This window comes from Salvelinus alpinus, chromosome 4, assembly GCF_045679555.1.
Source record: "Salvelinus alpinus chromosome 4, SLU_Salpinus.1, whole genome shotgun sequence".
In the NCBI taxonomy this organism is placed as follows: domain Eukaryota; kingdom Metazoa; phylum Chordata; class Actinopteri; order Salmoniformes; family Salmonidae; genus Salvelinus; species Salvelinus alpinus.
The window spans coordinates 19333134-19356354 of NC_092089.1; the positions used below are offsets into that span (position 1 = coordinate 19333134).

Sequence of the window (23221 nt, forward strand, 5' to 3'; positions counted from 1 at the left end):
TCCTGTAGTATCAGTTAGTTCTCCTGTAGTATCAGTTAGTTCTCCTGTAGTATCAGTTAGTTCTCCTGTAGTATCAGTCAGTTCTCCTGTAGTATCAGTTAGTTCTCCTGTAGTATCAGTTAGTTCTCCTGTAGATCAGTTAGTTCTCCTGTAGTATCAGTTAGTTCTCCTGTAGTATCAGCTAGTTATCCTGTAGTATCAGTTAGTTCTCCTGTAATATCAGTTAGTTCTCCTGTAGTATCAGTTAGTTCTCCTGTAGTATCAGTTAGTTCTCCTGTAGTATCAGTTAGTTCTCCTGTAGTATCAGTTAGTTCTCCTGTAGTATCAGTCAGTTCTCCTGTAGTATCAGTCAGTTCTCCTGTAGTATCAGCTAGTTCTCCTGTAGTATCAGTTAGTTCTCCTGTAGTATCAGTTAGTTCTCCTGTAATATCAGTTAATTCTCCTGTAGTATCAGCTAGTTCTCCTGTAGTATCAGTTAGTTCTCCTGTAGATCAGTTAGTTCTCCTGTAGTATCAGTTAGTTCTCCTGTAGTATCAGCTAGTTCTCCTGTAGTATCAGTTAGTTCTCCTGTAATATCAGTTAGTTCTCCTGTAGTATCAGTTAGTTCTCCTGTAGTATCAGTTAGTTCTCCTGTAGTATCAGTTAGTTCTCCTGTAGTATCAGTCAGTTCTCCTGTAGTATCAGTCAGTTCTCCTGTAGTATCAGTTAGTTCTCCTGTAGTATCAGTTAGTTCTCCTGTAATATCAGTTAATTCTCCTGTAGTATCAGTTACAGTTCTCCTGTAGTATCAGTTAGTTCTCCTGTAGTATCAGTTACAGTTCTCCTGTAATATCAGTTAATTCTCCTGTAGTATCAGTTACAGTTCTCCTGTAGTATCAGTTAGTTCTCCTGTAGTATCAGTTAGTTCTCCTGTAATATCAGTTAATTCTCCTGTAGTATCAGTTACAGTTCTCCTGTAGTATCAGCTAGTTCTCCTGTAGTATCAGTTAGTTCTCCTGTAGTATCAGTCAGTTCTCCTGTAATATCAGTTAGTTCTCCTGTAGTATCAGTTAGTTCTCCTGTAGTATCAGTCAGTTCTCCTGTAGTATCAGTCAGTTCTGCTGTAATATCAGTTAGTTCTCCTGTAGTATCAGTCAGTTCTCCTGTAGTATCATTTAGTTCTCCTGTAGTATCAGTTAGTTCTCCTGTAGTATCAGCTAGTTCTCCTGTAGTATCAGTTAGTTCTCCTGTAGTATCAGTTAGTTCTCCTGTAGTATCAGTTAGTTCTCCTGTAGTATCAGTTAGTTCTCCTGTAGTATCAGTTAGTTCTCCTGTAGTATCAGTTAGTTCTCCTGTAATATCAGTCAGTTCTCCTGTAGTATCAGCTAGTTCTCCTGTAGTATCAGTTACAGTTCTCCTGTAATATCAGTTAGTTCTCCTGTAGATCAGTTAGTTCTCCTGTAATATCAGTCAGTTCTCCTGTAATATCAGTTAGTTCTCCTGTAGTATCAGTTAGTTCTCCTGTAGTATCAGTTAGTTCTCCTGTAATATCAGTTAGTTCTCCTGTAGTATCAGTTAGTTCTCCTGTAATATCAGTTAGTTCTCCTGTAATATCAGTTAGTTCTCCTGTAGTATCAGTTAGTTCTCCTGTAGTATCAGTTAGTTCTCCTGTAATATCAGTTAGTTCTCCTGTAGTATCAGTTAGTTCTCCTGTAGTATCAGTTAGTTCTCCTGTAATATCAGTTAGTTCTCCTGTAGTATCAGTTAGTTCTCCTGTAGTATCAGTTAGTTCTCCTGTAGTATCAGTTAGTTCTCCTGTAGTATCAGTTAGTTCTCCTGTAATATCAGTTAGTTCTCCTGTAGTATCAGTTAGTTCTCCTGTAGTATCAGTTAGTTCTCCTGTAGTATCAGTTAGTTCTCCTGTAGATCAGTTAGTTCTCCTGTAGTATCAGTTAGTTCTCCTGTAGTATCAGTTAGTTCTCCTGTAGTATCAGTTAGTTCTCCTGTAGTATCAGTTACAGTTCTCCTGTAGTATCAGTTAGTTCTCCTGTAATATCAGTTAGTTCTCCTGTAGTATCAGTTAGTTCTCCTGTAATATCAGTTAGTTCTCCTGTAGTATCAGTTAGTTCTCCTGTAGATCAGTTAGTTCTCCTGTAGTATCAGTTAGTTCTCCTGTAGTATCAGTCAGTTCTCCTGTAATATCAGTCAGTTCTCCTGTAGTATCAGTTAGTTCTCCTGTAGTATCAGTTAGTTCTCCTGTAATATCAGTCAGTTCTCCTGTAGTATCAGTTAGTTCTCCTGTAGTATCAGTTAGTTCTCCTGTAGTATCAGTTAGTTCTCCTGTAGTATCAGTCAGTTCTTCTGTAGTATCAGTTAGTTCTCCTGTAATATCAGTCAGTTCTCCTGTAGTATCAGTTAGTTCTCCTGTAGTATCAGTTAGTTCTCCTGTAATATCAGTTAGTTCTCCTGTAGTATCAGTTAGTTCTCCTGTAGTATCAGTCAGTTCTTCTGTAGTATCAGTTAGTTCTCCTGTAGTATCAGTTAGTTCTCCTGTAGTATCAGTTAGTTCTCCTGTAGTATCAGTTAGTTCTCCTGTAGTATCAGTTAGTTCTCCTGTAGTATCAGTTAGTTCTCCTGTAGTATCAGTTAGTTCTCCTGTAGTATCACTTAGTTCTCCTGTAGTATCAGTCAGTTCTCCTGTAGTATCAGTTAGTTCTCCTGTAGTATCAGTTAGTTCTCCTGTAGTATCAGTTAGTTCTCCTGTAGTATCAGTTAGTTCTCCTGTAATATCAGTTAGTTCTCCTGTAGTATCAGTTAGTTCTCCTGTAGTATCAGTTAGTTCTCCTGTAGTATCACTTAGTTCTCCTGTAGTATCAGTTAGTTCTCCTGTAGTATCAGTTAGTTCTCCTGTAGTATCAGTTAGTTCTCCTGTAGTATCAGTTAGTTCTCCTGTAGTATCAGTTAGTTCTCCTGTAATATCAGTTAGTTCTCCTGTAGTATCAGTTAGTTCTCCTGTAATATCAGTTAGTTCTCCTGTAGTATCAGTTAGTTCTCCTGTAGTATCAGTTAGTTCTCCTGTAGTATCAGTTAGTTCTCCTGTAGTATCAGTTAGTTCTCCTGTAATATCAGTTAGTTCTCCTGTAGTATCAGTTAGTTCTCCTGTAGTATCAGTTAGTTCTCCTGTAGTATCAGTTAGTTCTCCTGTAGTATCAGTTAGTTCTCCTGTAGTATCAGTTAGTTCTCCTGTAATATCAGTTAGTTCTCCTGTAGTATCAGTTAGTTCTCCTGTAGTATCAGTTAGTTCTCCTGTAGTATCAGTTAGTTCTCCTGTAATATCAGTCAGTTCTCCTGTAGTATCAGTTACAGTTCTCCTGTAGTATCAGTTAGTTCTCCTGTAGTATCAGTTAGTTCTCCTGTAGTATCAGTTACAGTTCTCCTGTAGTATCAGTTAGTTCTCCTGTAGTATCAGTTAGTTCTCCTGTAGTATCAGTTAGTTCTCCTGTAGTATCAGTTAGTTCTCCTGTAATATCAGTCAGTTCTCCTGTAGTATCAGTTAGTTCTCCTGTAGTATCAGTTAGTTCTCCTGTATTATCAGTTAGTTCTCCTGTAGTATCAGTTACAGTTCTCCTGTAATATCAGTCAGTTCTCCTGTAGTATCAGTTAGTTCTCCTGTAGTATCAGTTAGTTCTCCTGTAGTATCAGTTAGTTCTCCTGTAGTATCAGTTAGTTCTCCTGTAATATCAGTTAGTTCTCCTGTAGTATCAGTTAGTTCTCCTGTAGTATCAGTTAGTTCTCCTGTAGTATCAGTTAGTTCTCCTGTAGTATCAGTTAGTTCTCCTGTAATATCAGTTAGTTCTCCTGTAATATCAGTTAGTTCTCCTGTAGTATCAGTTAGTTCTCCTGTAGTATCAGTTAGTTCTCCTGTAGTATCAGTTAGTTCTCCTGTAGTATCAGTCAGTTCTCCTGTAGTATCAGTTAGTTCTCCTGTAGTATCAGTTAGTTCTCCTGTAGTATCAGTTAGTTCTCCTGTAGTATCAGTTAGTTCTCCTGTAGTATCAGTTAGTTCTCCTGTAGTATCAGTTAGTTCTCCTGTAGTATCAGTTAGTTCTCCTGTAGTATCAGTTAGTTCTCCTGTAGTATCAGTTAGTTCTCCTGTAGTATCAGCTAGTTCTTCTGTAGTATCAGTTACTTATAGCGTTTCATCTCTCAGTTTGACTTCCTACTTTTTAAACCTGGCTCGTAGGGACTATTCTGTCTGTGAATGCCAGCATAGCTGGGCCCATATGAAATCAATATATTGGGCCATAATAAGAAATACAGCAATCTCCTCCACACATGTGGGAAAGCTTACAGTGACCGACTGTAGTTCAACCAACCAGGGATTTTCCTGGCACATTCATACAGGCTCTCAGTCTCTGTCCCTGCCCGGTTGTCTGTCGTGTATCTGAGCTTATGTCCCAAATGGTGCCCAATTCCCTGTCTAGTGCACTACTTTTAACCAGGGTCCTTAGGGCTCCAATCGAAAGTAGTACTCTATATAAGGGAATAGTTAGCCATTTGGATAAGGGAATAGAGTGCCATTTGGGTAAGGGAATAGGGTGCCATTTGGATAAGGGAATAGGGTGCCATTTGGATAAGGGAATAGGGTGCCATTTGGATAAGGGAATAGGGTGCCATTTGGGAGGCAACCTGAGAAAAGCGTCTGGATGGAAGACTCCCCTTCAGAATGTGCTGAGGCTGCAGCAGCAGCGGGGAGAGGAAGGAAGATGATGTCATGCAGCACAGTGACATCCACATGTATCATGTAGTTTTCACCCTCTCAGAGAAAAGCTTTTTGTTTTTGTCTGGCTGTTCAACTAACTCTCTTATCTGGTTGGCTGTGATAATCCTTACATTGACAGTGGTCTGCGTCCCAAATCACATGCCTATTCCCTTTTCTAATGCACTACTTTTGACCAGACCCTCTTCAAAAGTAGGATGTCATTAGGGACGGAGACAGTGTATCAAGAGACATAAAAGACTACTTCCTGTATGGTCTTACTAGTCTCTTTGGTTGTGTTTCTGTGTCATTCGATTGGCAATATATCAAAGCACCTCAGTCCATAAGCTCGTACACTCTGTGTTGGTGATTTGCTGTGATAATCTTTACATTGACTGTATATCAGGGAACTTGAAAGGGACCGTAAGGTCTTAGCCCTCTCTTTGTGTTTCTCTATGGCAGGGGAAGTCGGTTTCTCTCACTACGTTCTACAGGACAGCCAGGAATACTATGAACATGTGTTTCAACAAGGAGCCTGGGACGGCTGAGGTGGAGGTAAGGTCTACATATCCCAAACTGTTATATACCTGCTACGTAGGTTGCGCTACTTAAGGCCCTATTCAGGTTTCAGAGAAGTTGACTTAACATGGACTTAAATAAATAAAAATAAAAATTGACTTGTCCATATTTTATTGACATAAATCCATGTTAAGTCTACTTATTTCAAGTCTGAATCGGCCCTTAGTGCACTACTTTTGGTCAGGGCCCTGCTATTTGGGATGCAACCATATAGTCATAATGAATAAGTAGTATAATTCACTGGGGCCATACGTAGTGTAATTCACTGGGACCGTAAGTAGTATAATTCACTGGGACCATAAGTAGTATAATTCACTGGGACCATAAATAGTATAATTCACTGGGACCATAAGTAGTATAATTCACTGGGACCGTAAGTAGTATAATTCACTGGGACCATAAGTAGTATAATTCACTGGGACCATAAGTAGTGTAATTCACTGGGACCGTAAGTAGTATAATTCACTGGGACCGTAAGTAGTATAATTCACTGGGACCATAAGTAGTATAATTCACTGGGACCATAAATAGTATAATTCACTGGGACCATAAGTAGTATAATTCACTGGGACCATAAGTAGTATAATTCACTGGGACCGTAAGTAGTGTAATTCACTGGGACCATCAGTAGTATAATTCACTGGGACCATAAGTAGTATAATTCACTGGGACCGTAAGTTGTATAATTCACTGGGACCGTAAGTAGTATAATTCACTGGGACCGTAAGTAGTATAATTCACTGGGACCATAGGTAGTGTAATTCACTGGGACCATAAGTAGTATAATTCACTGGGACCGTAAGTAGTATAATTCACTGGGACCGTAAGTAGTATGGAGATGACTGATCAGGTCATTGACATATTTCTTCTCTCCTTTTGTCTTTCTTGTCAGCCATCCCACTGTGTGATCTACTGTCACTACTTGTTTTTTCATCTACATTAATGCAATAATGTTTCTGTCTGTGATTGCAGCAGAAGTACTGGAACATTGTGGAGCAGAGGGATTGTCATGTTGCAGTGCACTGTGGGAAAGTGGACACTAAAACTCATGGGAGTGGCTTCCCAGTTGGAAAGTCTGAGACGTTTTCAAAGTAAGGGCCTAATGGCATTATTCTATCACATGATTGGAGGATTTTGAATTTCCTGCTTATTCCCTCCTGATTCCTGGAATCTTCTAACTGGGATTTCTGGAGAACCTGGGAATTTTGGGAAAGTTAGGGGAATTTTACAACCCTGTAAGGACATGCATAAAATATGTGTTCTGTTCTCTTGTCTCCACTCAAGACATGGATGGAACCTTACAGTCCTTCCCAATAATTCAGGATCCATCTTACGCCACCTTGGTGCTGTGCCAGGTAATCATCGATACCTATGACCCTCTCCTGTTACACAGGATGACAGTAAACTGTATTGTAATACAGACAGTTGTAAGTAGCTGCAGAGGGAACTGAAGGACGCCCTTCAGCTTAACTACAACAGTTCCTTGAGTGTATGTTGCGTTAGTTATTTTGTTTTTGTTTTATACAGTATATCCTCATTTTTGGTGACACAATTCAATAGCATTCTGCTATGAATTAAGTGAACTTGAACTGACTAGAAAAGCTTGACAGTCTACTATGTCTTCCTTTGTGGTTGTACAGGAGTGACCATTCCTTGGCTGAACATCGGCATGGTCTTCTCTACCTCATGCTGGTCGCGAGACCATCATCGCCTTCCATACATTGATTACTTACACACTGGTGCTGACTGCATTTGGTAAGTAGTGGTTCACTGCTCACTGCCCTCTCCCAGTTTAATCCTACGGTCACTCAGGTTCACCACCTGCCACAACCAATGGAGAACGAGCTCAGCGTCAGTTAGTCCGCAACCCCAGGATAGTGGGTTTGATTCTCTGGGCCATCCATATGTAAAATGTATGCAGTATGACTAAGTCATTATTGGATAAAAGCATCTGCTAAATGGTATATATTTAAGCAATAAGGCACGAGGGGGTTTGTGGTATATGGCCAATATACCACGGCTAAGGGCTGTTCTTAAGCACGACGTATTGCGGAGTGCCTGGACACAGCCCTTAGTCGTGGTATATTGGCCATATACCACAAACCCCCGACGTGCCTTATTGCCATTATAAACTGGTTACCAATGTAATTAGAGCAGCAAAATGTTTTGTCATACCCGTGGTATACGGTCTGATATACCACGGCTGTCAGCCAATCAGCACCACCCAGTTTATTATATGTGTGTATATATATATAGATATATATATATATATATCAGGAATTCTTGAAAGACGGTACAATATAAACTTTTCTTCCACAAGTATTTGTTTTAATATCTGATAGACCAAATAATATATATATCACACCATGTAAAGGAACAACCTCCTAATTCAGAAATGTTTTTCTCATAAATTACAACTAAGTGGATTTATATCAACTCAGTCAGACACCATACAATGCATTTCATTTGTACATTTATTGTCCAAGTGTTTGAAGACCTTGTTTGTTTAATTCTATCATTACATTATTCAAATATGAAATACGCATTTTTATAACGCTATATAATGCTCAAGGGCTAATTTTGTTAGCATTTTAGCATGTTTTTCTAGATTCAGAACATAAAACATTTATTAGCGTTTCGGCATGTTTTTCTAGATTCAGAACATAAAACATTTATTAGCGTTTCGGCATGTTTTTCTAGATTCAGAACATAAAACATTTATTAGCGTTTCGGCATGTTTTTCTAGATTCAGAACATAAAACATTTGTTAGAATTTTGGCACGTTTTTCTAGATTCAGAACATAAAACATTTGTTAGCTTTTTGGCATGTTTTTCTAGATTCAGAACATAAAACAACATTTATAAAGGAAACATTATCCCTTAGATCTATCACAACAAATATGTCAACAGTTTAACCATGTGTTTTTCTAACAATAAAAAAAAGTTCATAAGGGATTTAGCCATCAGGGACGGAGTGGAGTGGTTTGCCTCAAAGTATTTTACATTTGTAAAATATATTAAATTATTCTTTCAGCACTCTGACGGAGTTGACGTTAGACAAAAATATTTTTGGGGGGTTTTGACCGTGGTGATTTCTATATTGTTTGTTTAAAATATATCAGATAGTAGAGAACTTTCCAGACCATGAGTGGTCTTGTTGCACTACATGTAATGAGGACATGAATAAGAGGTCATTATGGTATAGCTGACCCTGCTCATTCCTGATTTGAATTCACCAAATCTCCAGACACAGGAATACAGGAAAGGAATCACAGTTTCGAGATAAGGGCTATTGCAAATAACTACACAAGATCCCTTTTCAATTATTGCCAGTTAAAAAAAAATATATATATAATTACACTTTTTTGGAGAGTTTGAAATTGGGATCCTTTTCTCCAGACAATGGCATTTCTGGGTATAGAGCCAACATGGAAATGAATAATATTGAAAATATTTAGAAAATTCCAAAAGCAAATCTTTCCCCTTATAAAATGCCCCTTAATGTAATTGTTAAGCTCAAATAAAATTCTATAAAACTACAATAAAAATGAAGTTTCATTGCCAGACAAGGATATTATTATTATTTACTAGTGCTATGACATGTGTCCACTAACTCCAACATGTTATCATATAGTGATACACAATTAGATCCTAATAACCCATGTAACCCGGTGTTCAGGTACTGTATTCCTGCTGAGGAGAAGGTGAAGCTGGACAAGGTGGTTCACACACTACTGCAGGCTAATGGAACCCCAGGACTGGAGATGTTGGAGAACAACATCATGGTGTGACTGCAGGATACACAGCACACACATACAGTACAAACATGGACTACAGAAACACTGTCCACACAAACATGGACTACATAAACACTGTGCGCACACATACACACTGGGCTCTGGTGAAAAGTTCTGCACTATATAGGGAACAGGGTGCAAGTAGTGCACTATATCTGGAAGAGGATGCCATTTGGGATGTAGACTTGGTCGTCAGGTAATACATGTTCTCTCTCTCTCTCTCTCCCTCCAGATCTCTCCGGAGGTGCTGTGTCGAGCGGGGGTCAAAGTGCACCGGACCGTCCAGCAGAGTGGCCAGTTCGTCGTGTGTTTCCCGGCAGCGTTCGTCTCCAAGGTGTGCTGCGGCTACAGCGTCTCCGAGACAGTGCACTTCGCCACCCCCCAGTGGCTGAACACGGGATACCAGGCTGCCAAGGTTGGAGCCCCCCATCGTATCAATACTTGAAGGATAAGCTATTAGTTGAAAGAAGACTATAGTTTAATTCAGTAGATAATGTATTGTTATAATGTTACCTGCCATGCTAACATTACTGTAGTATTTAGTATAGTGTTACTAGTCGTTGGCATCGGCATGGTAAATGTTGTTTTCACAGATAAAGCTACAAGATCAGTTGGTTTAATGTATTGGTCTTCAGCATTAATACAGATTCAATTCTCCATTTAAAAAAATCTGAATTACGCTTTCTGTTACAATTTAAAAAATAGATATTGTTATACAAGACAATTGCAAAATGATATAAATGTCTTTGCTAAAATTAACGAAAATCCATTTTCGTTTAGGGGTCTGACCACATAGAGTATGAACTCCTGTACCTGTCCTGTACCTCTCCATGCTCCTGTACATCTTGGGGTGTCCAGTTTGACTGAGTTCCTGACTGAGTTCCAGTCCTGAAAGCTCCTCACGAAGGGGTGGTAACCAGGCTCTAAAGTCTGACTTAACCAGCTTCCTGGCAAAGGCAACGCATAGTTTAGTCAGTCAGTCAGTCTGTCTATCAGTCAGTCAGTTCAGATAGAGCGGACAAACTGAGGGTAGAGAGCGCCTCTGTGTACCCGGCCTTCCGCTGGTCAATTCAGTATCAAAGATTCTGTTATCCACATGGATTTTAGTTCCCTACACATCTACTGCATGAAAGGAGGGATTTGCGAGGGTTTACCAAACTGAGCACATCCATTAATCTGAACTGGGATATGTTGTGAAAAGACCCTGTCATATCAAATGTTCAAATATCTCTTACCTCTCCTCCCCAGGAGCTGAAATGTCGACGCATAGAGAGGTCTTTCTCCATGGAGAAGTTGCTGTACCAGATCGCAATGTCAGAATCTAAACGGGAGAATGGTGTCATTCTGAGTACCATGACCTCACTTCTCAAAGACCTCAGGTGGGTTTAACTATTTAACACAGTATCACAGTATCGATCACAGTATCAATAGCAGTACTATATTTGTAGATCACAGCATCATTGTAGATCACAGTATCAATAGCAGTATTATCATTGTAGATCACATTATTATCATTGTAGATCACAGTATCATTGTAGATCACAGCATCATTGTAGATCACAGTATTATTGTAGATCACAGTATTATTGTAGATCACAGTATCATTGTAGATCACAGTATTATTGTAGATCACAGTATTATTGTAGATCACAGCATCATTGTAGATCACAGTATTATTGTAGATCACAGCATCATTGTAGATCACAGTATCATTGTAGATCACAGTATTATTGTAGATCACAGTATTATTGTAGATCACAGTATCATTGTAGATCACAGTATTATTGTAGATCACAGTATTATTGTAGATCACAGTATCATTGTAGATCACAGTATTATTGTAGATCACAGCATCATTGTAGATCACAGTATTATTGTAGATCACAGTATTATTGTAGATCACAGTATTATTGTAGATCACAGTATCATTGTAGATCACAGTATTATTGTAGATCACAGTATTATTGTAGATCACAGTATCATTGTAGATCACAGTATTATTGTAGATCACAGTATTATTGTAGATCACAGTATCAATAGCAGTATTATCATTGTAGATCACAGTATCATTGTAGATCACAGTATTATTGTAGATCACAGTATCATTGTAGATCACAATATCAATAGCAGTATTATCATTGTAGATCACAGTATTATTGTAGATCACAGTATTATCATTGTAGATCACAGTATCATTGTAGATCACAGTATTATTGTAGATCAGAGTATTAATAGCAGTATTATCATTGTAGATCACAGTTTCATTGTAGATCACAGTATCATTGTAGATCACAGTATAAATAGCAGTATTATCATTGTAGATCACATTATCATTGTAGATCACAGCATAATTGTAGATCACAGTATTAATAGCAGTATTATCATTGTAGATCACAGTATCATTGTAGATCACAGTATTATTGTAGATCACAGTATTAATAGCAGTATTATTATTGTAGATCACAGTGTCATTGTCGATCACAGTATTATTGTAGATCACAGTATTAATAGCAGTATTATCATTGTAGATCAGTTTCATTGTAGATCACAGTATCATTGTAGATCACAGTATCATTGTAGATCACAGTATTATTGTAGATCACAGTATCATTGTAGATCACAGTATCATTGTAGATCACAGTATCAATAGCAGTATTATCATTGTAGATCACAGTATCATTGTAGATCACAGTATCATTGTAGATCACAGTATTATTGTAGATCACAGTATTATTGTAGATCACAGTATCATTGTAGATCACAGTATTATTGTAGATCACAGTATTATTGTAGATCACAGTATCAATAGCAGTATTATCATTGTAGATCACAGTATCATTGTAGATCACAGTATTATTGTAGATCACAGTATCATTGTAGATCACAATATCAATAGCAGTATTATCATTGTAGATCACAGTATTATTGTAGATCACAGTATCATTGTAGATCACAGTATCATTGTAGATCACAGTATTATTGTAGATCAGAGTATTAATAGCAGTATTATCATTGTAGATCACAGTTTCATTGTAGATCACAGTATCATTGTAGATCACAGTATAAATAGCAGTATTATCATTGTAGATCACATTATCATTGTAGATCACAGCATAATTGTAGATCACAGTATTAATAGCAGTATTATCATTGTAGATCACAGTATCATTGTCGATCACAGTATTATTGTAGATCACAGTATTAATAGCAGTATTATCATTGTAGATCACAGTGTCATTGTCGATCACAGTATTATTGTAGATCACAGTATTAATAGCAGTATTATCATTGTAGATCAGTTTCATTGTAGATCACAGTATCATTGTAGATCACAGTATCATTGTAGATCACAGTATTATTGTAGATCACAGTATCATTGTAGATCACAGTATCATTGTAGATCACAGTATCAATAGCAGTATTATCATTGTAGATCACAGTATCATTGTAGATCACAGTATCATTGTAGATCACAGTATCATCATACATGGAATGTAATGCTACTCTTAAAAGGACAATATGGGATTCAATAAACAGCTGTGGGATGGGGCTGGAGAAATGTAACCACTCTTAAGAATCAATAGCTATACATCATTCATTTAAAAGTACAACATGTACCTATCGCAAATTGACCCTTTCCACAACTTAAAAAAAAGGAAACAGTAGCCATTGATGACAGACGATACACCAGTCTGCTCTACCTGTTCCAGGGATACAGAGTTGAGACAGCGCAGGGATCTGTTTGACGCCGGGCTGCGGTCTGTTGCCCGCTACTGTAGCCATGACAACCAGGCCTCCTCAGAGAGCAGGAGGATCCAGCGCCAGTGGCTGAGGCTCGACCCCTCGGACCGACGCTGCCAGGTGTGCCAACACCTCTGCTACCTCTCCATGGTGAGTCTTTACTGGGCAGGGAAGGTTGGGCACAAACATAGGCAGGGATTCAATCAAAGGCATGTTGTCGACAAGCTCACTGCACGGTCAACAAGGCGCCTTCTAAAGGCCATTTCCCCGATGTTTGTGGAGATGGCATCGATGGTTAAGTCTGCAGATGTGGGCTCAATCGTAAATGTCCTGTAAAAAGACTGGTCTTACTTTATTGTCCCTGGAGGGAAAATGTTGTGTTTATTCTGTCCTGATGACATGCTCCTCATGTCCCTGCAGGTGGTTCAGGAGGGAACATGTTGTGTTTATTCTATGTCCTGATGACATGCTCCTCATGTCCCTGCAGGTGGTTCAGGAGGGAACATGTTGTGTTTATTCTATGTCCTGATGACATGCTCCTCATGTCCCTGCAGGTGGTTCAGGAGGGAACATGTTGTGTTTATTCTGTCCTGATGACATGCTCCTCATGTCCCTGCAGGTGGTTCAGGAGGGAACATGTTGTGTTTATTCTATGTCCTGATGACATGCTCCTCATGTCCCTGCAGGTGGTTCAGGAGGGAACATGTTGTGTTTATTCTATGTCCTGATGACATGCTCCTCATGTCCCTGCAGGTGGTTCAGGAGGGAACATGTTGTGTTTATTCTATGTCCTGATGACATGCTCCTCATGTCCCTGCAGGTGGTTCAGGAGGGTAAATGTTGTGTTTATTCTGTCCTGATGACATGCTCCTCATGTCCCTGCAGGTGGTTCAGGAGGGAACATGTTGTGTTTATTCTATGTCCTGATGACATGCTCCTCATGTCCCTGCAGGTGGTTCAGGAGGGAACATGTTGTGTTTATTCTATGTCCTGATGACATGCTCCTCATGTCCCTGCAGGTGGTTCAGGAGGGAACATGTTGTGTTTATTCTGTCCTGATGACATGCTCCTCATGTCCCTGCAGGTGGTTCAGGAGGGAACATGTTGTGTTTATTCTGTCCTGATGACATGCTCCTCATGTCCCTGCAGGTGGTTCAGGAGGGAACATGTTGTGTTTATTCTGTCCTGATGACATGCTCCTCATGTCCCTGCAGGTGGTTCAGGAGGGAACATGTTGTGTTTATTCTATGTCCTGATGACATGCTCCTCATGTCACTGCAGGTGGTTCAGGAGGGAACATGTTGTGTTTATTCTATGTCCTGATGACATGCTCCTCATGTCCCTGCAGGTGGTTCAGGAGGGAACATGTTGTGTTTATTCTATGTCCTGATGACATGCTCCTCATGTCCCTGCAGGTGGTTCAGGAGGGAACATGTTGTGTTTATTCTATGTCCTGATGACATGCTCCTCATGTCCCTGCAGGTGGTTCAGGAGAGTGAGAACGTGGTGTTCTGTCTGGAGTGTGTCCTGCTGTACGTACAGAAACACAAGTCCTGCCGAGGCCTCAAAATGATGTACCGTTACGACGAGGTACTACAGTAAACTACACACACTACACACTACTACAGTAAACTACACACTACTACAGTATACTACACACTACTACAGTAAACTACACACACTACACACTACAGTAAACTACACACTACTACAGTACACTACTACAGTACACTACACACTACTACAGTAAACTACACACTACTACAGTACACTACACACTACTACAGTACACTACACACTACTACAGTAAACTACACACTACTACAGTAAACTACACACTACTACAGTATACTACACACTACTACAGTAAACTACACACTACTACAGTACACTACACACTACTACAGTACACTACACACTACTACAGTACACTACACACTACTACAGTATACTACACACTACTACAGTACACTACACACTACTACAGTATACTACACACTACTACAGTAAACTATACACACTACACACTACAGTAAACTACACACTACTACAGTACACTACACACTACTACAGTATACTACACACTACTACAGTAAACTACACACTACTACAGTACACTACACACTACTACAGCACACTGGTTTAAATTTGTTCCAACATTTGATGTAACCTTATTTAACCAGGAGAGTGAAAACTGTCAGAACATGAAAGCAGTTCAGCTCAACACCATCAGTACATTCATAGTCCAGACCTCCATTATTAGGCAGTAGGAGGTCGTCAATTACTACACTCACTCTTCAATGTCAACCCACATTCTTCTTCTCCTGATTCCAATTCCTCTTCCTCTCAGGACCAAATCAACCATCTGGTGAGCAGGGTGTGTGGGAGAGTGCTGGAGAGGAGCGGTGCTGAGAAGAGGAGAGGGACGAGAGGACTTCAGGGCCCCGGTGAGACGTCCACCCCGGCCAAACGCAGCGCCCGAAACAGAACCTCCATCACTGTGTCCCTCACCCGCCTCCCCTCCTCCACCCTGCCCAAGACCGCCCTCAGCTCTAAATAACTCACATCATGGGTCGCGCTCCAATACTTCACATCCTTCCTTCCTGGGTTCTTTGAGGTAAACACAGATTTACAAGTGGTTAGGTTACTACCACACAATTACTGTCACCAATAAAACCAATTCACACCTGTGATTACTTCAAAGGAAGGTAGGAAGGATTTCTGAACTATTCCAACAGGACCAGTGCTTCACTACGGTACATTTCTCTCTGCTCAGTGTGGAGAATGTGCTCCTTAAACCACGGCTTTTGCACTAGAGTAAAAAAACATGTTTTTAAGAGGTATTAATGGCTGGATTCAGTTCCGTATCGGAGGATCCGCGTTTCAGCTCAATTGAAATTTGAAGGCAATGTTCCCGCGTTCACTGTATATCTCAACTCAATCGGAAATTACCTTTAAAATGTGAGCGCGGATCTTCAGCGATATGGATTGAATCCAGCCCTTTCGTCCAATACTGTATATTGTATCTAGATATCACAATATCCTCCTAGCTACACCTACTGTTATTACCTACAGACTTCACTTCCCTGGTGCTACATCTTGGTGCTCAATTTATACTGTATTTGGTGTAGTAATAATAATGATCATTTCTGTTTTGCTCAAAGCCATTGGACTGCATCCTGAACTGTGAACACGTTTTTAGAACTTGTTACCAATAAGTTGATTCTATAGTTTCGCGTTAGACTCCAACCAGTAATAAGGCTCTTCAGGGGTTTGTAATACATGAAAACGATACAAAGATTTTTCCAGCGGAGCGCAAAATGTGGGTCATATTTATTAGTGCTAAACGTAGGAAAACATTTTGCAACGGGAAAAACAAAAAACAAGCGTTCCTTATTGGACATGTTCAGGTAGTCCCTCCCCGTTTTGGCCCTTTTGCTTCCGTTTGGTTATTAGTGAATAAGACCTTGGCCCCTTCTCAGATCATTGATGTTATAATTGTTTAGAGAATTGGCCAAGACTGGAACGGTCATCATGGGCTTCACACCGCTCATCTGACCATTTTGGTGTGAAACACTGTGCCTAAAAAAAAATGCATACTAATCATTTTCAATCACTTCTGGTGCCGATAGTTTTTGTTTTGTGACCAAGTTATCCACTCTAGACCCTTATAGGCTCTTGACCTGCAACTCTTGGGTCTCCGGGAATGCGTTCCGAATGGCAGCCTAGCCCCTATTTAGAGCACTAGTTTTGACCAGAGCCCCAAGGGCACTATATAGGGAATAGGGTGCCATTTGGGAGTCACAATCCAGGTGTTTTATCAAAGAACAAATAACTGAAAACCACAACAGCATTGTACATATAAAACAATGTCAATGTCTAAAGATACATGTACCTGAGCCTTTTAAGGAATGGAATGCAGTGTTTTGTAGTAGGGGATTTATGAAGAAAAAGCCTCTCCCCCAGTTACTTCATCTGTGGCCCCGTATACACTCAACGGTTGTGATACAAAACAAATCTAGAATTACATAAGCATTGTGGAGACAGTGAAATGGTTGTGTAATTTTTTTTTGTGCAGACAAAAAAATAATATATTGTATCACAACCCTTGTGTCCACTGTGTTGGACATTAGTTGTATGGGGCCAGGGTTGTCCTGGTAACATGTATGGGGCCAGGGTTGTCCTGGTAACATGTATGGGGCCAGGGTTGTCCTGGTAACATGTATGGGGCCAGGGTTGTCCTGGTAACATGTATGGGGCCAGGGTTGTCCTGGTAACATGTATGGGGCCAGGGTTGTCCTGGTAACATGTATGGGGCCAGGGTTGTCCTGGTAACATGTATGGGGCCAGGGTTGTCCTGGTAACATGTATGGGGCCAGGGTTGTCCTGGTAACATGTATGGGGCCAGGGTTGTCCTGGTAACATGTATGGGGCCAGGGTTGTCCTGGTAACATGTATGGAGAAGTGCTGCTTATATCACTGAAGTACAGCATCGTTTCAATCCCCTCGTTTTTTACCTTTACTTTTTTTATGAAAAGGGAAAATAAGTAGAAGAATAAAAATCTACTATGTACAGAAGGAGTAACTCCTGTTGTTGCACTCCAGCCTCGAGACAAGAGTCCTTTAAATCAGCTTGTTGAGACCCCTTACAAAAACAATCCATTTTCAAAGTTGACATATATACAGAGTTTGATGTTTTTGAAAAAGCGTGCTTAATGTTTTGGTTGTTTTTTACAACAGGCTCATTACAGCCAACCGTCTCATTTCTTATCTCTGATTCTGTTTTCCTTCCATGCTGTTCCAAGTTGGACAATGACCGTTTTATTTTCTATTTTATTTGTTAGTTCCTATTAAGGTTGAATAAAAAGGTTTGACAGTGTCTATCCAAATGTGTTCTTCTAAGTGTGTCTGTACCCTCCAAGCATCCTGCCAAACATCTCTGTGTTTAACAACCACCAAGCTATTCTAGTTATTGACTTCAAATCTTTGGTTTAAACTCCCAGTGTAATGTCTGAAGAATGCAGTCCATTGAACATTTTAAACAACTTTATTATTATTTACTTAGATATAATTGGATACAAGGAAGGAAGCTACAATTCATTTATAAAAAACAGAAAAGAAAAAAAAGCTTTTTGGGGGGAAAATGCAAAACGGAGCCCCAGATCAGCGTCTAGGAGCCTAGTGCCGCTCTCACCCAGGGGGCAGCTCTGTGACGGCTCCTAAGAGGCCTGCGAGTCGCTGTCGTCAGAGTTCTTCAACGTCTCTGTCTCGGGCAACGACACCAGGGCTGTGTCGGCCTGCACTTCCTCCTCGTCTGGCAGTACCAGGGGCTGATCTCCATCTCCGCTAGCCTCGCTGCCCTCCCCCTCCTGGCCCTCCCCCAGGCTGGTGTCCTGGCTGGTGTCCTGGCTGGCTGAGCCTGGCTCCGTGGAGGAGAAGGAAGACGGCTTGTTCCTCAGTTCCGCCTGGGTGGGCACCCGCAGGGAGATCTCAGAGGACAACGACTCGGGGTCTGGACCTGGGGGACAGGAGGGAGGGAGAGGGGATCAGTCCAACATCACGGCTCTGCCCATATATGGGATACAGGGTTCCACTAGGGACTCAACCACATGCTCCATCATGTGATTCTAGTGTGCTGCAGTGTATAATCTCTGTTTTGTTTGAACTCATGACCACATTCCCATGACAACACAACTCTGTTATCCCCAGGGTGACGCGAATGCTTTGATACCCTGCGTTCATAAGAAAGTGGCTCGCTAGCAACGCACTTAATAACATGACTAAATGGACACAAGCAAATACTGTCTCTGTACCGTTGGTGGCTGCATGATATCAACAAATGGTCGTCCCAAATTGCACCCTAATCCCTACATAAATTAGTACAAATAAGTAGCAAGCCTTCTGCAAGCCTGTTTCTGTAGTGAGGCAGCTTGATGTACCAGTACACCTCCTGGACAGGACACTAGTCTATCTCCTGTTACTGTAGTGAGGCAGCTTGATGTACCAGTACACCCCCTGGACAGGACACTAGTCTATCTCCTGTTACTGTAGTGAGGCAGCTTGATGTACCAGTACACCCCCTGGACAGGACACTAGTCTATCTCCTGTTACTGTAGTGAGACAGCTTGATGTACCAGTACACCCCCTGGACAGGACACTAGTCTATCGCCTGTTTCTGTAGTGAGGCAGCTTGATGTACCAGTACACCCCCTGGACAGGACACTAGTCTATCTCCTGTTACTGTAGTGAGGCAGCTTGATGTACCAGTACACCCCCTGGACAGGACACTAGTCTATCTCCTGTTACTGTAGTGAGGCAGCTTGATGTACCAGTACACCCCCTGGACAGGAGACTAGTCTATCTCCTGTTACTGTAGTGAGGCAGCTTGATGTACCAGTACACCCCCTGGACAGGAGACTAGTCTATCTCCTGTTTCTGTAGCGTGAAGCTACTCCCAATCTTCCAATATCAGGGAGGACACTAACCACAAGGCCACTGAGTTGGTTATTCCCTACATAGTGCACTGCGTTGGTTATTCCCTACATAGTGCACTGCGTTGGTTATTCCCTACATAGTGCACTGCGTTGGTTATTCCCTACATAGTGCACTGCGTTGGTTATTCCCTACATTGTGCACTGCGTTGGTTATTCCCTACATAGTGCACTGCGTTGGTTATTCCCTACATAGTGCACTGAGTTGATAACTACCTGAGGTGAGTGAGGAGGTCACTGTGTTGATAACTACCTGAGGTGAGTGAGGAGGTCACTGCGTTGATAACTACCTGAGGTGAGTGAGGAGGTCAGGACTGCGTTGATAACTACCTGAGGTGAGTGAGGAGGTCAGGACTGAGTTGATAACTACCTGAGGTGAGTGAGGAGGTCAGGACTGAGTTGATAACTACCTGAGGTGAGTGAGGAGGTCAGGACTGAGTTGATAACTACCTGAGGTGAGTGAGGAGGTCAGGACTGTGTTGATAACTACCTGAGGTGAGTGAGGAGGTCACTGTGTTGATAACTACCTGAGGTGAGTGAGGAGGTCAGGACTGCGTTGATAACTACCTGAGGTGAGTGAGGAGGTCAGGACTGCGTTGATAACTACCTGAGGTGAGTGAGGAGGTCAGGACTGCGTTGATAACTACCTGAGGTGAGTGAGGAGATCAGGACTGTGTTGATAACTACCTGAGGTGAGTGAGGAGGTCAGGACTGAGTTGATAACTACCTGAGGTGAGTGAGGAGGTCAGGACTGCGTTGATAACTACCTGAGGTGAGTGAGGAGGTCAGGACTGTGTTGATAACTACCTGAGGTGAGTGAGGAGGTCAGGACTGTGTTGATAACTACCTGAGGTGAGTGAGGAGGTCAGGACTGTGTTGATAACTACCTGAGGTGAGTGAGGAGGTCAGGACTGTGTTGATAACTACCTGAGGTGAGTGAGGAGGTCAGGACTGTGTTGATAACTACCTGAGGTGAGTGAGGAGGTCAGGACTGTGTTGATAACTACCTGAGGTGAGTGAGGAGGTCAGGACTGTGTTGATAACTACCTGAGGTGAGTGAGGAGGTCAGGACTGAGTTGATAACTACCTGAGGTGAGTGAGGAGGTCAGGACTGAGTTGATAACTACCTGAGGTGAGTGAGGAGGTCAGGACTGTGTTGATAACTACCTGAGGTGAGTGAGGAGGTCAGGACTGTGTTGATAACTACCTGAGGTGAGTGAGGAGGTCACTGTGTTGATAACTACCTGAGGTGAGTGAGGAGGTCACTGTGTTGATAACTACCTGAGGTGAGTGAGGAGGTCAGGACTGCGTTGATAACTACCTGAGGTGAGTGAGGAGATCAGGACTGTGTTGATAACTACCTGAGGTGAGTGAGGAGGTCAGGACTGAGTTGATAACTACCTGAGGTGAGTGAGGAGGTCAGGACTGCGTTGATAACTACCTGAGGTGAGTGAGGAGGTCAGGACTGCGTTGATAACTACCTGAGGTGAGTGAGGAGGTCAGGACTGTGTTGATAACTACCTGAGGTGAGTGAGGAGGTCAGGACTGAGTTGATAACTACCTGAGGTGAGTGAGGAGGTCAGGACTGCGTTGATAACTACCTGAGGTGAGTGAGGAGGTCAGGACTGCGTTGATAACTACCTGAGGTGAGTGAGGAGGTCAGGACTGTGTTGATAACTACCTGAGGTGAGTGAGGAGGTCAGGACTGTGTTGATAACTACCTGAGGTGAGTGAGGAGGTCAGGACTGTGTTGATAACTACCTGAGGTGAGTGAGGAGGTCAGGACTGTGTTGATAACTACCTGAGGTGAGTGAGGAGGTCAGGACTGTGTTGATAACTACCTGAGGTGAGTGAGGAGGTCAGGACTGTGTTGATAACTACCTGAGGTGAGTGAGGAGGTCAGGACTGTGTTGATAACTACCTGAGGTGAGTGAGGAGGTCAGGACTGTGTTGATAACTACCTGAGGTGAGTGAGGAGGTCAGGACTGTGTTGATAACTACCTGAGGTGAGTGAGGAGGTCAGGACTGCGTTGATAACTACCTGAGGTGAGTGAGGAGGTCAGGACTGCGTTGATAACTACCTGAGGTGAGTGAGGAGGTCAGGACTGCGTTGATAACTACCTGAGGTGAGTGAGGAGGTCAGGACTGCGTTGATAACTACCTGAGGTGAGTGAGGAGGTCACTGCGTTGATAACTACCTGAGGTGAGTGAGGAGGTCAGGACTGTGTTGATAACTACCTGAGGTGAGTGAGGAGGTCAGGACTGTGTTGATAACTACCTGAGGTGAGTGAGGAGGTCAGGACTGTGTTGATAACTACCTGAGGTGAGTGAGGAGGTCAGGACTGCGTTGATAACTACCTGAGGTGAGTGAGGAGGTCAGGACTGCGTTGATAACTACCTGAGGTGAGTGAGGAGGTCAGGACTGCGTTGATAACTACCTGAGGTGAGTGAGGAGGTCAGGACTGCGTTGATAACTACCTGAGGTGAGTGAGGAGGTCAGGACTGCGTTGATAACTACCTGAGGTGAGTGAGGAGGTCAGGACTGCGTTGATAACTACCTGAGGTGAGTGAGGAGGTCAGGACTGCGTTGATAACTACCTGAGGTGAGTGAGGAGGTCAGGACTGCGTTGATAACTACCGGAGGTGAGTGAGGAGGTCAGGACTGTGTTGATAACTACCGGAGGTGAGTGAGGAGGTCAGGACTGTGTTGATAACTACCTGAGGTGAGTGAGGAGGTCAGGACTGTGTTGATAACTACCTGAGGTGAGTGAGGAGGTCAGGACTGCGTTGATAACTACCTGAGGTGAGTGAGGAGGTCAGGACTGCGTTGATAACTACCTGAGGTGAGTGAGGAGGTCAGGACTGTGTTGATAACTACCTGAGGTGAGTGAGGAGGTCAGGACTGTGTTGATAACTACCTGAGGTGAGTGAGGAGGTCAGGACTGTGTTGATAACTACCTGAGGTGAGTGAGGAGGTCAGGACTGTGTTGATAACTACCTGAGGTGAGTGAGGAGGTCACTGTGTTGATAACTACCTGAGGTGAGTGAGGAGGTCACTGCGTTGATAACTACCTGAGGTGAGTGAGGAGGTCAGGCTGTTGTCTTCTCCTCCAGAGTTGAGAAAGACGTCGAGGGCCTCGTGGTCCGACATGTCCATCAGGTCCATCTGTTCCAGAACGTCAACGTTCACCTCCATGGAAGACATGCTACCTATTGGCCCTGTGGAGCGACACACACAACCAGCGTCACGTCACACTGCAGCTGCACCACACCGGTACTGTTACTCAGTCACATCCTGCCTCGATTTCTCGCAAGGAATCTTGGAACTTATCCTCCAATATGGTTGAAAGAGAGGCGAGGAGATGGGGTGCGAGGAATCACGGAATGATGAATTGAGAACCTCAGACTGACAGACAGTACAACACTGAAGATACACACATGTCCCTGTTACTCAGACAGTACAACAGTACAACACTGAAGATACACACATGTCCCTGTTACTTACTCAGACTGACAGACAACACAGCTCTGACATGAGACAGACAGACAGACAGACAGCACCATCATACCTCAAGTATGATGAAAGCAGGAAGCACAATAAAAGACAAAGGAAACAGTCAATTAACTGGCGTCGCATCACTGGTTATTGTAAAGCTCAACGTCCCAGCATTAGACAGAGCAGAACAAGACGAGGGAAAAGTCATAGAATCTAAAACACTTTGACCTACAACGCAGCAGTGACACCAGACCAAAGTTCAGAAAATATCTTAAAACACAAGTCAACCTTTTAAAAAAAGCCTTTCTTTGACCTTCTGTAACGTTTATTATTTTTATTTGACCTTTATTTAACTAAGTCAGTTAAGAACAAATTCTTA

The 23221-nt window shown here is 42.0% G+C and overlaps 2 protein-coding genes across 6 annotated transcripts in view; one reads left to right on the top strand and one right to left on the bottom strand.

Annotated features, from left to right (window-relative positions):
• The window catches only part of jarid2a (jumonji and AT-rich interaction domain containing 2a), a 128947-nt gene extending 111211 nt beyond the window's left edge, over nucleotides 1-17736 (top strand). For 2 of the 4 annotated variants that reach the window (XM_071395885.1, XM_071395886.1), the window contains 10 exons: nucleotides 5201-5293; nucleotides 6290-6408; nucleotides 6602-6672; nucleotides 6958-7072; nucleotides 8997-9102; nucleotides 9347-9529; nucleotides 10363-10493; nucleotides 12825-13005; nucleotides 14338-14445; nucleotides 15206-17736. In XM_071395885.1, coding sequence (XP_071251986.1) covers nucleotides 5201-5293; nucleotides 6290-6408; nucleotides 6602-6672; nucleotides 6958-7072; nucleotides 8997-9102; nucleotides 9347-9529; nucleotides 10363-10493; nucleotides 12825-13005; nucleotides 14338-14445; nucleotides 15206-15415 — 1317 coding nt within the window. In that variant the 3' untranslated portion in view covers nucleotides 15416-17736. Of the gene's footprint in view, nucleotides 1-5200; nucleotides 5294-6289; nucleotides 6409-6601; nucleotides 6673-6957; nucleotides 7073-8996; nucleotides 9103-9346; nucleotides 9530-9894; nucleotides 10494-12824; nucleotides 13006-14337; nucleotides 14446-15205 lie in introns of those variants that run through there. The other 2 variants (XM_071395887.1, XM_071395888.1) reach the window with 2 other exon arrangements.
• Nucleotides 17737-17883: 147 nt separating this feature from the next.
• Nucleotides 17884-23221, bottom strand: part of LOC139572974 (dysbindin-A-like) — a 45296-nt gene continuing 39958 nt past the window's right edge. For both annotated transcript variants that reach the window (XM_071395892.1, XM_071395893.1), the window contains 2 exons: nucleotides 22419-22565; nucleotides 17884-18373 (listed from right to left, as the gene is read on the bottom strand). In XM_071395892.1, coding sequence (XP_071251993.1) covers nucleotides 18075-18373; nucleotides 22419-22565 — 446 coding nt within the window. In that variant the 3' untranslated portion in view covers nucleotides 17884-18074. The remainder of the gene's footprint in view (nucleotides 18374-22418; nucleotides 22566-23221) is intronic.